Below are 15,077 nucleotides of genomic sequence, written 5' to 3' on the forward strand. Positions count from 1 at the left end.
ATAAAAAAAAAAAAAAAAAAAAAAGGGGCGATGAAAAATTTTGAATAAAGTTATATTATTTAAGCTATACCAATAGGATAATAGATTTTGACAGAGTTGATTATTTTGAAAAATTCCCGCGAAATAATCCTTTGTTACGGTAAAATCGAAGCGGAACAACGTGCGATAAGAAAAGAGCTCGTTTAATGGCACGTTAACGACGTAAACGTTACTTTCGATTGTTCCATCGCGCGAGCATGTAATACGAACTAACAAGCCGTATCTAGGAATGGCAGAGCACAGGGAGTCCGTCCCGCCACACTTGGACTCTTCCTTTCAAATGTGAGCAAGCGCGCTACGTTGACCACGTGAAGAATTAATCGTGCTACTTTACCGCGAAATACTAACTCGTTAACGTCAAATTATCGTTTCTAAATTAAGACTTTATTGATAATTGATTTGTTTTATCTTCCATTTCCATTTCCAATTGCCTTTATTTAATTATATTCACAAGTAAATTTTATATTTTCTTACAAATAAAATTAAACATATAACATTTAAATTAATATATTATTTAATATTAATTTAAACATCGAAGACTCAAATCTCAATATTCTTTTCGAAAGATATTAATCGAAAAAAAAAAAGAAAAAAAATAAATAAATAATATTCAGAAAAGATTTCAAGGTCATATACAATGTTTTCTTCTATTCGATTTTATTTATTTGTATTGTCGTAAATAAAAATAAATTAACATTTTTCTCAGAAGAATGATTAGAAGAACAAAGTACCGATATTCTTCCTTGGAAATATCGTAAAATCTAACACAACGTTTAACTCCTTTTTGGTTTTATTCAATTAAGTTCAAATAATTAATAGATTTTGTCTAATGACTTAATATTGTTCTTGAAAGATTGATTAGGAAAATAACGAAGTAAAATTCTTCCTGGAAAGTCCTTTAAACGATAAAAGAAAATGCTACGACTTGAAAGAATGAAAAATAACACCTGTTTATCGGTAATTAAATGGAATGGAACGGGATTTCATGTTGTTATGCCACGTTCTTATCAAGAAATAACAAAATAAAAATTTCTATCAATTATGGTACATCCTGGTCGTACCGTACCAACGATATTTTACAGCGTCGCCAAGGAGTACTTCAAAATCAATTTCGTTAGTGGATATAATAACTATAATAGCGGCGAATTAGCGTCGTGAGCACGCGCGCACGCAGAAGCGAAGAGGCACGTAACGTGCCATCCGCCAGCTGGAAAAGATTAATGCGATCCAATTTAGCGACGAACTCTCGTAGATCGGTACGGCAGTTCGCTTATAACATAGTATATTAATCATTCTAATATCTGTTGAAAACGATGAAGTTTAGGAAAGTTGTGAAAGATTTTCCTTTTCTTCTTTTTCTTTTTCTTTTTTTGATTGAAAAAGAGTAAGAATTAGAATTGGCGAAAACATCGAAAATACCGTGCGTTTCTTCCAAAGTTTCCCATGATCGTTCACCGTGAAGGAGTTATTAGATTTTCAACGATTAGCCTCGTGTAAAGCATTCGCTTTACCGCCGGGCTCATTGCCATTTATCAGGCAAAAGAGTGACTCTGTACACGGTCTTACGCCACGAGATAAATGTGTATTTGTGTATATATATATATATATATATATATATATATATATATATATGTGTGTGTAAAGAGAGAGAAAGAGAGAGAAGGAAGGAGCCGAATGATTAATAGATACGATCGCATTGAACCGACGCAGAACAGGGCGCGCATATCGTCGGGGTCGCTCTTCTTGGGAAACGACGAAGACGACGAAGATGAAGACAAACCGGTAGTCATGCTTTCAAACATAAGGATCCTCGTTTCGTGCTCTCCAACCGTACAAACTAATCACATTTGAGATGCGTTAAACCGTTTCCACGTTGTGAGAAAAAAAATGGCAAAAAGATAATTTTCTCGTTGGTTACTCTAGGGGAGATCGTGTATCTTGAATAGTTTTTTCCTTTTTCTTCTTCTTCATCTTTTTTTTTTTTTTTGAGTTTTCTCATTCTTTCCCATAGCTTCCTTCCCACAAGAATATTACAGAAACAACCGTTGTTCCCATATATATATATATATATATATATATATATATATATATATATAACTCATATATATATAACTCATATATATATATATATGTACATATGTAAATAATCTGTGTGAGTTTTAAATATGTTGATGTTTTTATTATACGATGCGAACGATATTATTCATTGGTTAAATTTCATTTTTTCAATTATAAACTCGTATCATGAAAAATAGAAAAATACAAAAATATAAAAAATGAAGAAAAATAGAAAATGCGCATTCTCGTATGCATCGAGACGGACGAATTAAATGCAAAAGAAATAATACATGGTAGAAAAGTATCAAGGGGAAGAATCGAAAACGAACGAAATCGATCGACGGAATTCGTGTGGTAGAGCGACGTGTGGAAAGGGAGGGGGAGGGGGAGGGGAGGGGGGGAAGGATAGAAATCGGTGATCGTAACGTTCGGACTTTCGATCGATGTCCAAAGAGAGATCCACAGAAGCAACCTGAGAAGAAGCTTTTATTCGCTCGTTTCTCTCTTGCAAAGAGAGAATCTGCATATCGTCTCAGACTGTATAAGGGTCCGACCGTCGTGCCCTTGACTGACGGCACAATCCTCGATTCTTCCTCGATATCGAGAGGAGCACTCCGATCTTTCGACGGGCAGGACGTAACTGACGAAGATAGAAAGAGAAGAAGAAGAAGAAGAAGAAGAAGAAGGAGAAGGAGAAGAAAGAGAAGAAGAAGAAGAAGAAAAAGATAGAGAAAAAAATATAAGATAGAAGAAGAAGAAGGAGAAGAAGAAAAACGGAGGACGTCGTCTTTGGATGTTGGACATACGGTCAGCTCGAAGGTCCTTGATTATACGCTTTTGCTGCATAGGAGAACGACTAGAAGAAAGAGAAAGAAAGAGAAAAAGAGAGAGAAAGAGAGAAACAGAGAGAGAAAGAAAGGATAAGACGAATGCAAATGTCCGAGCTTCGTAGATCGGGAATACGCGACAAACTCGCCCGGAAGATATCTCGGCTCTTTTAGTTAGCAGATGCCGCGAGATACCGAGAAGATGCTTCTCTCTTCTTCTCCTTTAGTTTCTCGAAAGTTACTTTCGTAGAGGAAGAAGAATAGAAGACATTACATAGATAGGTTCACGACCGTTTCAGAAAAAAAAAGAAAAAAAAAAAAGAAAAAAAAAAAAAAAGAAAAAAATAAGTTTTGTACCTTACTATTATCCGTACCAGCTATCGATCGATTTGGAAGAGAGAGAGAGAGAGAGAGAAAGAGAGAAAGAGAGAGGAGGGAGAAGGGGAAGGACGCAGATATTTTTCGCGTGCACGCGTGCCGGCACTGCAGCCATGCAGGATCGATGAAAGGGAACGGGGAACCGGTTACGGACCTATCGTGCGCAGGATTCTAAGCCGATTTTTTTCGATTTCGGGATTTCTTTGCTTACGGTCGTAACACTGGGGTCACTTTTTCCAATGTCTATTCACATTTTACCCTTCCTTCAAAAAACTTTTCTTAATGCGAATATAAAATTAGGAAATAATTTGAATGACGATTAAAATTCACGTAAATAAAATTTCTCGTAGAATATTTTCAACGTAGAATATTGTTTTAATCACATACAAATATAAACAATTTTGACTATCTTTCATTAATATTAATTATTGATTAATAGTTTTATTATTGTACGTAACTGGAACAGATTGTATCTCTTAAACGATTGAAAATAGAAAAAATTGTTATAAGACAAAATTAAATGGTATAAGACGGTGCATATATAAGCAAATAATTTCATGCATTTTTGTGCATCGATGTATAATAAAAATTCAATTGCACCCTTTTCTTTTTTTTTTTTTTAATGGAAACTTACATTTTTGATTGCACCATTGAACGCAGTTTTTTGGACTCTATATTTAGTTATACCCTAAACTTATACATTAGAAAATTATCACGTGGCTGTATATATATATATATATTTAACGAAATAATAAACAACGAACGATCGTGTAAATATAAAAAATGATCTTTAGACTTTTTTTTCGAAGAAACTTTCTACACTTCAAATCAAACTTAATCAATAATCCAAACGATATCTAATAAAATATTTCTTATATTTTTCCACATATGATATAACTTACTAATTATAAACAAAACTACGATAACCTTCCGATTGATATTAAATTCTCGAATAATTCTTTTCTCATTTCATTCATTTAATGAAATAATTAAACAACGATCGTACGGATACAAATTTTGTATTTTACATTAAGAATGATCGTTATGTAATAATAATGATATAAGGTAAAAATACGGAATGTATTAATTAGAAACTATGATAGATAAAAATTTTTAGATAGATGGATCATCAACGATCGAACCGAATTACACGTCGATGTACCGAAATTCTCGAGTCGCATCGTCGTCGTTCTTGTTGTCTTCGTCGTTGTCTTCGACGTCGTTGTCTTCGTCGTCGTTGTCGTCGTTGTCGTCTCTAAGCAATACCTATCTCGCGCGAGACTTCAACGTGTGAAAGGACGTTAAGTCCGGGCAGATCGGTTTCTAAGGAGAGATAGAAGAGAAAGCCTGAGAACGTAAGAGCGGAGAACGTCCGGAGAATCGGCAACGCGCCCCATCCAGAGTATCCTGATGCAAAGTAACAGAAACTCGAGAAACGGACCTCGATCGAGTCCGCGGAATGTTCGAGATAACGATCGAGCTACAACTATTGCATTTACGAGCATGGATGAGATTTAAATATATCGTGAATACCATCGTGATCTCGTGGTATGGTATATAATCTATGGTAATAATTAACAAGAGAAATAAAAATAAAAACATTGATTATAAATTAAATTAAAATATGTACAGTTTTACAAAAATTGTCAATAATAAATTGTCATTATATTATTATTTTTATTTATAAAATCGATCGTTCGTATTACAATGAAAATTTCCCGCCAATTTTTGTCGTTCCTTTTAAAATCAATCAAAATAATGCTAATTACACGTAAAGAAAATTATATTGATACGAATTCGATAGATTTTGTTAAATAACGATAATAAGTAATATATCGATAATTTACGAACGCATTCGCCTAATCTCACTGATCGTTCTTTCACTTTCTTCCTTCGAGTTACTGAAAGGAGAATGCGAGTGTTGTTATACACACATATTCCGTGAATGTATTTAAATATACTATAACACATTAGTAATACATTTACTTGTACATATATGTATATACATAGTACATTACTATAATACAAACTAGTCATGGTCATTAAGGTAAAGCGTGGGAATATAATTTATACTTATCTTCGTTATATTGTAGATCTTAATCTACGTGAATTTAACAAGATAACGATGGTTATTTCAACTATCGTCACGCCTTCTTTTAGGATTAGAATTTCTTTCAATTTGAACATTGTCTTTCAATGAAAATTATCGAATAAATATAATACCAAATCGTTAAAGTAATGTAATTAAATCGTAGAAAAATAAAAGGAGAAAATGGCGAGGAAGGAAAAAAAAAGATGAGAGATAAACATGAAGGTAGAATAAAAAAAAAAATAAATAAATAAATAAATAAATAAATAAACATAAATTCGCGTTAAATACGTACTTATTTATTTATTTAGGTAAATTGGAAAAGTCGGAGTAATGGAAGTATGCAACTAATGTTTAGGTTGGTATCGAAGGGAGAAGGTTCGATGGCGAGGGCGCGTAGGGCAGACGGCTTCCTGGAAAGCAAGCTCGGACACCTGTCCCTCAGTGGTTGTCAACTTATATATCAAAAGAAGAAATAAAATGAAAGAAGTTAAGAAGAAATGATATGAGAACCACTGCACTGGTAACACCACCACGTGCATCTCCGCATCCGAGTTATCTTCGAAACGTCATTCGCAAACGTGTTGCACGTCATAAGATTTCCCTTCGTCCGATCTACCCTTTCCAATCACCCCCACATCCTTGTCACAAGTGTACAAGCAAGTTTTGGCGGGTAAATTTGAAATCTGATTTGCTCAAGATTCTACCAATTACATTTCTCGATAAATTATGTTTTCAAACGAGCGAGATGATTCGAAGATCGAACGATATTCTCGTTCGATTTTACGCCGATAAAGGAGTACCGTAAGGAAAGAATTTTTGCGAGATAGGATGCGTATCGAGAGTTCCTTGGGCTGGTCGATATTTTCGAGAAAGGTAGTAGGTAATCGAAGGCAAACGCAGCAATGTCCGACGTTGCTACGGAATACTAATGCGTGATCGGGGAGAGAAAGAGCAAGAAAGCGAGAAAGCGAGAGAAAGAGAAAGAGAAAGAGAGAGAAAGAGAGAGAGAGAGAGAGAGAGAGAAAGAGAGAGAAAGAGAGAGAGAGAAAGAGGGAAAAAGAGAATACTGTACCTTTCTTTGGCTCTTCTTCTTTCTCTCTTTTTCTCTCTCTCTCTCTCTCTCTCTCTCTCTCTCTTTCTTTCTTTTTTCTCTCTATCCATATATCTTTCTTTTTTTCTTTCTCGAGAAAGAGAAAAGAAGTCAAAACGGCATGACGACGCGCCGGCGTCATTGAAACCGACCTGTTGCCTAGCCACCACTTTGCGACCACCTCCCTGCACGCTTTCTCGAAACACTGCGCACACTCGCGAGCTTTTCATATTTTTCGCGGTTTCTTTCTCCGACTAGAAGATAGATAAACACTAACACAACTCACAAAACAATGATATATCACTTACCGGACACATTTGGTAGAAATGAGAAAAGGAGCAACAGCACCGTTGGAAACCACACGCTCCTGCTCGAATTGTAATCCAATTTACGTCGTGGCAGCAGCAGCATCAACATGGTGCCGTCGATTTTATCCACATACGTCGATTAGACACACACTCATCGGGCCTCCTGCGTGCACACACTGACCGAGAGAAGAGAGAGAGAGAGAAAGAGAAAGAGAAAAAGAGAGAGAGAGAGAGAGAGAGAGAGAGAGAAATACCGATGGAAAAGGAAAATAAGAGAGAAAGAAAAAGAGAGAGAGAGAGAGAGAGAGAGAAATAAACAGAGAAAGAAAAAATATAGAAAGAAGGAAAGATCGACAGGAATACAAGTTATAGGATAAAGCACACTTCTCTTCACTCGATTATAAGACACGCGTACCACCTCTTGATCCAACGCATCGTTCGTTTCGCTCTTTTCTTCTTATTACTTTCGTTTTACGTCCAAAAACAATCAAGCAGCGACAGTATGTAGCACGTTCGCGCGCACGACAGTACGAGAAAAAAGCATGCGTCGATCGTACACGAACACGACCGCGTCCGAAACACTTCTGGGATCCCCTATTGTTCCCTTAACGCGCTGAAAGTAGTTCCCCGGATGCGCGCGCACCTGCCTCCGGCAGTGTATCCTTACGCTGTGCCGCAATGGCCGGCACCATCGGCCAATCACCATTGGAGTATGCTGGAACGAGCATGTACTACGCTCTACCTTCAGAGTTCTATCTTATTCTCGCGTTTTTTTCGAATTTCGCCACGGTTCGTATTTATCCCTCTTTTGTTGTTGTCTCTTTCTTTTTTCGTTCTTTTCTTTTCTTTTGTTTTTTTCCTTTTTTTTACTTTTATATTTTATTTATGCCATACGACATATATCAAGGACGTTGAGACAATTTACAATTTGAAGCTTCATTATTCCTTGAACAAAATGCAAACGTTAATAACATTTATAATATAGGTATAGTTATATTATTAAAATTATTTTTGTTTTAAATAATCGTTTGAATTTCGAGCTAAAATGGGGATAACGAAAGTACGAGCTACTTATGGATCCTTAATGAATCAAAGCTCATTGTAAGAGATGCGATAGATGCATTAATTATGTATTTCCTGTTACCCTTTCCTTCTTATCGGGACATTGCGTTAATCTCATGTGAACGAGTAAAGAAACATCGTTGATCTAATTGTCTTGCTAACAAGTGCGTTAATTAGCGCACGCGGAGAAAAGATTCTTTAACAAGCGCCGCCTTGCAGTATGGCGATTGCTTTCCGATTACTTTCTATTTCGTTACGTAAAGTCGCGAGAAAGATACGTACGTCGTATTGGAACGAGGAAAACATTTTGTTATCCTATTTCTATGTCAACCATCTGTTAAGAAATTTTTTTAAATACCACACATTTTGACTTTCAAACTCGGTCAAGATTAGAAACGATTTTATAAACGATTTTACTTTCAATGCGTAAGAACTTTATTACTCAGTTTGATATAAAATATAAATCCATGTCAACCAGAAAATGTTAATAATTTACAATCTTTTAACTTTCTAGCTTAATCAGTATTAGAAATAATTTCCCAAAAATAACTTGAATTAATTTCGTATGTTTCGTAAAAATAAAATGACAAAATTGCTGTTACTCGTTTCGAAGTAAAAAATAAATCCAAGCCAATCATCCATCGACAAATTTCTTAAATATTACGCAATTTTAAACTTTCAAGCTCATAAACAGTCAAGATTATAAATGACTTTATATATTGATCACGAATCAATTTTGTACAAATTGTAAACCATTCAGATTTATTTATAACAAATAAAACAATATTACGAAATTTCTATTCTCCTTTTTAAAAATAAGATATAAATTGTCATAATTTCAAGGGATTACAGAGCGAGATAGAGGAGACAAACGATTGAAGATATTTTTTTTCCTCTCCTTTCGGAAATAAAAACTATCGGTGTTACGCATCGAAATGTAGGCGCTAGAAAATTCCTACCAGCAGCGTGCTGGAGCAAAAGTCGTGAGTGCTGGTAAGATCATTAATTAACCTTCCATCCCTTGATTGCGTGTAAAGCGAAATTCATCGCCAGCGTTAACTGCCTCACGGTAAGGCCGGTACCTTAACGAATACAAATGCGAAATTATAATTTCGCAGTCCTCTCTGCGAGTTTCTACAGAGATACCACGAGCCTTTACGAATTGCCTCGCCCTTTGTATGTGAAAATATACGCGGTATAGCAATCGTTAGTTCTTATTCTTATCGAAGGCATCGACTTCGTCATCGTAAAATCGTGAATTTGCATTTGTAAGGTCATTCAATGTGTTATTATATCAACGCAAGTAACGGCACACGAGATTCCATTTCATTCAAAAGATTCATCATCTCGTAATATCTCGTATGATCCAGCATAAATAATTCACGTGAATCGGGAGGGAAAAGTTGTAAAAGTAATTTGGAACGATCTATTTTATCCTGTGATACGTATGAACATAATTTATTATTAATTTATGACTCGATGATTTGTTTTCTTGAAGCTAGTATGACTTTGCTCCAAAGACGTAATTATCCTACTTTACGAGTTACCTTACCTTTTAATCTACTTTCACTTTGGATATATTTAAATGCTATTTTAGAGTCTTCATAACGTCAGTTTGGTCAGAGAATCATTGTATCACATTTTACGTCGTTAGGACGACGTATTTTGTTAAATCGATAGTTAGGAACACGTGCGTTTCACTGCGAATCAAACATTTGTAAGTATGTCTGATTCAACACTGGGATCTACCGAAGAAAAGAAACTTCATGATTTGAACAAGAAGATCGTGGAAATTAAAAAGAAGATACAATTGTCAGGTATTAATGATATTAGATTTGTATCAATATATAAAAAATGAGTTCAATGATCGGGGAAAGGATACTTTCCCTCTATCAAGTGTTACAAAAAGAGAGAGAGTTAAAAAAAAAAAAGAAAAAAAAAAAAAAGAAACAAAAAAAAGAAATAAGAAAGAAGATCGTCGATCGAATGGAAGCATTTTATACGAAGACACAGGATGCTGGCAATCGTCGGACGATTATCTTACTTGGAGAGTTTGAAAGAGTGACAATTGGCAGGAAGAGGTTTTTTTCCTCAAACACTTGCTTGGTGTATCGATTATAATACGTTCGATCGACATACTTTAATTTCCGAATCAATTTCGATGAAATAATAATAATCCTTTAAATAATAATTATCTTTTCAATATCACATTTCTTATTTTTATTTTAATTTAATTAAATCACTTTGAACGAAAAAATATTGTTTTATTCGAAGTTAAAAAAAATGAACACGAATCGATTAAAAACATTAATGCAAAACCAAAATATTTTCTTTTTCAATTTTTATTATTAGAAAGACAGAAATAATATTCAAGAAAAAAAAAAAAAAAAGAAAAAAAAAGAAAACTTATATTCGAATTTTTAGAAATAAAGATCGAATTATCATATCACTTGTGGCTCTGGAATATAGTTATTTATCTTTTTTTTCTTGTCTTCTCACTTTTTAGACATATAGCGCTCGAGTAGTTTCCATCGAGTAGCTACGCTCGCCTAGCAAGACGAAGACAACCTGTCATTAGTGAATACCCTCCAGCTAAGCACTCATCTCTTTTGCAGAAAATGGCAACGACAATTTAATCGTTTTTCGGCGGATTCACAAAGAGAAAAAAATATCCTTCTTTCTCTCTCTCTCTCTCTCTTTTACGTAGCTTCCTTGTTTCCTTATAGTTAGCTCTGTCGCAAGCGCGCTCTATTATCACGAAATACCCTTTTCAACGATCCTAGACATTCCTTCATCGAAATCCAGGAAATCGTTTCCAACGATACGAATATAAAGTCGATAATGTGCAAGAATATTCTTTGATGTAACAACGATGAACGCAAAAAAAAACCTAATTTTAATTTAAGAAATGATTGTCTTTCATAATATTCTTTTCGATTAATTTTCTTAATATTATCCATAATGTTTCGAAAGGTATATCTATTAGTACAGTTATTTTTACGATTGATTAAAAATTCATTATATTTTTTCTTTTTCACAGAGGGACAGAGAAAGGCTAATTTCGAAGAAACAGAAACAAAAAAGCATGAAAATGCAGAAAAAATTATCTCCCTTAGGAAAGATATAAAAGATTTATATGTCGAATATTCTAAAACCAAAAATGTAAGAATTTTATAATAAAACAATTTCAATGCGTATTAATAATAAATCTAACATTTTTAAGAACGACGATGTAGCTGAAAGAACGGCTCGAATTAGTCGTGAAACTTCGGCTGTTGTAAGAAAACATGGCTTGGATGAAGCATTAAAAAAGATCAATGAAGAGAACATACGTTTGAGAAAAACGAAAGATTTGTTAAAGTATCAATCTGATAAGGTAAGAAATCGTTAATTATTATAAATCGACATGATCGTATAGCATTTTTTTTTTTTTTTTTTAACCACATTTGTTTCATCAGCAAAGGCAAAGGTTGAAAATATTATTGCAAGAACATAAAGAATTATTAAGAGAAAATAAACGGAAAATATTTAAAAGAAAATTAGAAGATCCTTTGAAAAAGGTATAAACTTTTTTGTTTTATCAAATTAATCATCGATTTGATCGAAACTCTTAATTTTCAATAGAAAACAGAAAGTCTGGAGGTTCAACTTGAGCGAATGAGAATGTTAATAATAAAAGCAAATATAGTTCGAAGAAAATACAAATCCGTACATTGCAAATTGAAACAAAGATCAGTCACTTATGCTTCTTCATTGAAAGAGTTAGAAGATGATATAAAAGAACACGAAAATGAAATTAAACGTTTACGAGTATAATTCATATCTTACAATTAACGAAAATTTAATGAAATATTATATTATCTAAAGTAAATTAATTCGTTACATTCAGGTAGTAAAGGAAGAAGCTATCGAATTGAAATACAGCATGCAAGAAAAACTCATGAAACAAGAAATCGAAATAGTTAATAATACTAACGAACAAGAGAGTATTATTCAAGATTACAGGTTTGTAATAAAAATATGTTAGATAAAAATATTATATTAAAAAATTATATGATCTTTATCATAAAAATTCATATGGATACTTTAGATTTTATTTTATTCAAATTTAAAGGAAACGTGTCAAGGAAAGAAAAGGTGAATTAGAAAGATTAGAAAGAACGATCTTTCCTGTTCGTCTACGAGAGGATTACGATTCTGTACAAGCAATGAATTATGGACAAGATGCAAAGAACGAAATAACAAAGAACGAAATAACAAAGAAAGAATTGACACGATTGGAGGAAGCGTTTGCCAAGCTACGCAATGTTACCGGTGTCTCCATGTCGGAGGACATTTTAAACCGGTTTCTAGGACAACGGACGACCAAAGAGAATCTTCAAAAAATGAGGACCAACATGGAAGATGAAAAAATGGATCTCGACAGAAAAAGACAAGAGTTGTTGAGCGAGATCGAAACTCGAAAATTTACCGAAACAAAAAATGCCGAAGAGTGAGTTTTATTTATAGATATTATTTATGAAATTCAGTTTGCGAAATTTATAAAAAAAAAAAAAAAAAAAAAAAAAAAAAAAAAAGAAGAAGAAAAAAATCAACAACAAAAAATTGATTATAGAAACGCTGAAGAGACAGAAAAATTCAATAAAAACATGGAGGAGGAACGTGCCCGTCAGATGAAAGCAGAAACTGAATGCGAACGAATCAGAGAACTTTTAAAGCAAATAACCAAAGTATTAGAAAAATTGTTCGACAAATTGCAAGTGAGTAATAGCTTTTAAAACACGATACTAATTACAAAAGAAATTTCAACATTTTGATTATTAACGAGTAGCATTCTCCGTTTTCTCGATCATAATCTAAACGCCGTAGGCGTACCATGCAACCGGTAAGTTATTATCTTACAGTAATCGCTCATAAATATGTATCGATTGATTGTATTTGAAACAAGTAGAAGCAATACTGAAATTACATTTATTACATTTATACGTGCATGAATTATACGACGTATACGATTTATGTATATTAAACAAAAAAAAAAAAAAAAAAAACACAAAAAAAAACAAAAAAAAACAAAAAAAAAAAACACAAAAAAAAACAAAAAGAAAGAAAGAAAGTAAAAAGGAGACTTAAAAATTCCAAAGTTTAAAGTTCAACGTGTTACAAAAACGAATAAAGGTCATTTCGAATACCTTTTATCTTGAACGCGATTTTCCTATCTAAATAATTTAACATTAAAAAGACAAGATCTTTCTAATGTATCCTCTTATAAATTATTCCTAAAGAATGCCGATCTTCTTATCTCGAAATCAAAGAAAATAATCTTTCGAATATCACGACGAGATAGATCGACGGCTAATCATATGCATATCTCACACGAAGAACGCTTAACATATTCGAAGCACGATTGTAAAACCCTACGAAGAATTAACACGTCGGTCATGAAAGGCATTCCGAAAATCGAATTGACCCTTCGGTATACTCGCATCGAAGCGAAGGTTCGATGGAAATAACGTGTAGATCACTAATTAAATTAGTGAAACCACCTTTAATGACGTCCACTGCTATAAATGGGGTTCTCTTCGTACGTTAGAACCAAACATTTGTCCTTTGAGTTTAACATCCTGAAAGTAAGCCTATATATCGAGAACCAATGGATTTTCTTTCGAACTGCTTCCGAGCTGTAATTCTCACCTCGTCGCGATGCATTAACACCTTCGTATTCGATCGAAAACAAATAGTTCGGCAGGGAACAAGTGAAAAATCGAATATTGATTCTATCGATGGTACAAGCTACATACCTGGAAGTTTGACTTGTTAATTCAACTTCAAATTCGTTCGCGCTGTTCATCTAACCAACGATAGGGTCAATGTATTCTTTAACCTTTAACCCATAGAGATAATACAATATGTATTATATACAAATTTTTAAAAATACATGTATTTAAATTTCATATACCCCTATATCATGATGTAAAATATATCTAAAATCATCGTAAAATATATTATAAAATATGCATTCGATATATCTGCAGAAATATTTTTATTCTTTTTTTTTTCTTTTTTTTTTTAATTTTGAAATAAATAAAGATAATAGCCGTGTAGTACGATTCACCTTATATATTTATTGGATTGGCCAATAAGTAATGTTATAATTTTCAATATTTTATATCTAAATAAAAAAACAATAAGTAATATCTATATACATAACAGAAATAAAAAAAACAACGACGATAGTAAAATAAAATTTTAAATAAAAATAAAATTTTTTAAATACTAATGTTATTTGTTTAAATATAAAATAGTGCAAATTCCGGCATTAGCCAACCCAATATACGTTTTTTTTCTATTTGAATAAATTGCTTGTGTATATGTGTTCGTACTAACTTTTCTTTCTTTTTATAGAATACAACGGATTCTAATACCATCGTTAAAGAAAATTTAACCATACCGTCTGACTCAACGAAGCTATTATTGTTGTTGAATGAAATTGCTCAAAAACTTACCGATGCTTTTGACAAACAGGACGCGTACTTCGAAATATTTGACGATGTATTAACGGAAAAGGTTAGAATGTTTCAAAAAAATCTTTTTACATTAATCATTTTCAAAAGTATATCATAGAATTGTACTCATACCTTATAGCTTGAAACAATGTCTATCACAACTTCGTTAGAAGGCAAAGCTATACGCGTTGAAAATGTTCCACTCTTTTCGAAATTTCCAACATGGACATCTTCAGCGATACCACTTTCGGAAGACGAAGAAGAAGTGCCAACGAGAAATACTTTGAAAAGACAAGCACAATTATTAGTCGATACAAAAAGTCGAAGAAAAGGATTGGGTTTCAAAAGATAAAATTTTCTCGACTTATTATTACTATTATTATTATTACTATTATTATTATTATTATTATTATTATTATTATTATTATTATTATTACTATTATTATTATCTATCTATCTTTTTCTCCATTTATTAATGAAATTAATCGTACGTAGAATTGTTAAATATCGGAACACCATATTGAATTGCAAGTATTGCTTAAGTACATCTCATATAAATTTAAAAATGACTACGCTAATGATGACAAAGTTAATAACTAATATCACTTTTAATAATATTTATTTTATGATACTAGCACATTATCCTAAAAAAAAATTTGTGAAAAATTATAATATATGAAGTATTCAATAGAATAATTAATTAACAAAACTTGTAATCAA

General features: G+C 32.9%; 2 protein-coding genes across 3 annotated transcripts in view; one reads left to right on the forward strand and one right to left on the reverse strand.

Annotated features, from left to right (window-relative positions):
* LOC124952231 (neurogenic locus Notch protein) overlaps positions 1-7,386 on the reverse strand; it is a 190,712-nt gene extending 183,326 nt beyond the window's left edge. For both annotated transcript variants that reach the window (XM_047501789.1, XM_047501782.1), the window contains exon 1: positions 6,793-7,386. In XM_047501789.1, the coding sequence (XP_047357745.1) occupies positions 6,793-6,901 (109 nt within the window). In that variant the 5' untranslated portion in view covers positions 6,902-7,386. The remainder of the gene's footprint in view (positions 1-6,792) is intronic.
* Positions 7,387-9,577: 2,191 nt separating this feature from the next.
* LOC124950446 (coiled-coil domain-containing protein 183) lies at positions 9,578-14,709 on the forward strand. The gene is made up of 10 exons (XM_047497195.1): positions 9,578-9,671; positions 10,895-11,016; positions 11,078-11,230; positions 11,313-11,414; positions 11,479-11,664; positions 11,744-11,859; positions 11,969-12,346; positions 12,470-12,614; positions 14,257-14,418; positions 14,497-14,709. Exons 1-10 carry the CDS (start codon positions 9,578-9,580, stop codon positions 14,707-14,709), a joined length of 1,671 nt encoding a protein of 556 aa, XP_047353151.1.
* The last annotated feature ends 368 nt before the right edge of the window (positions 14,710-15,077 follow it).

The sequence above is a fragment of the Vespa velutina genome, chromosome 1 (assembly GCF_912470025.1).
Source record: "Vespa velutina chromosome 1, iVesVel2.1, whole genome shotgun sequence".
NCBI lineage: Eukaryota > Metazoa > Arthropoda > Insecta > Hymenoptera > Vespidae > Vespa > Vespa velutina.

What these genes read in the sequence shown, in the direction of transcription:
- LOC124950446 (XM_047497195.1), top strand. Translation starts at nt 9,578, where the DNA reads ATGTCTGATTCAACACTGGGATCTACCGAAGAAAAGAAACTTCATGAT. An exon ending in GAAACAAAAAATGCCGAAGA is followed by an intron (nt 12,347 to 12,469) that starts GTGAGTTTTATT and finishes AATTGATTATAG; the next exon opens with AAACGCTGAAGAGACAGAAA. An exon ending in ACGATGTATTAACGGAAAAG is followed by an intron (nt 14,419 to 14,496) that starts GTTAGAATGTTT and finishes CATACCTTATAG; the next exon opens with CTTGAAACAATGTCTATCAC.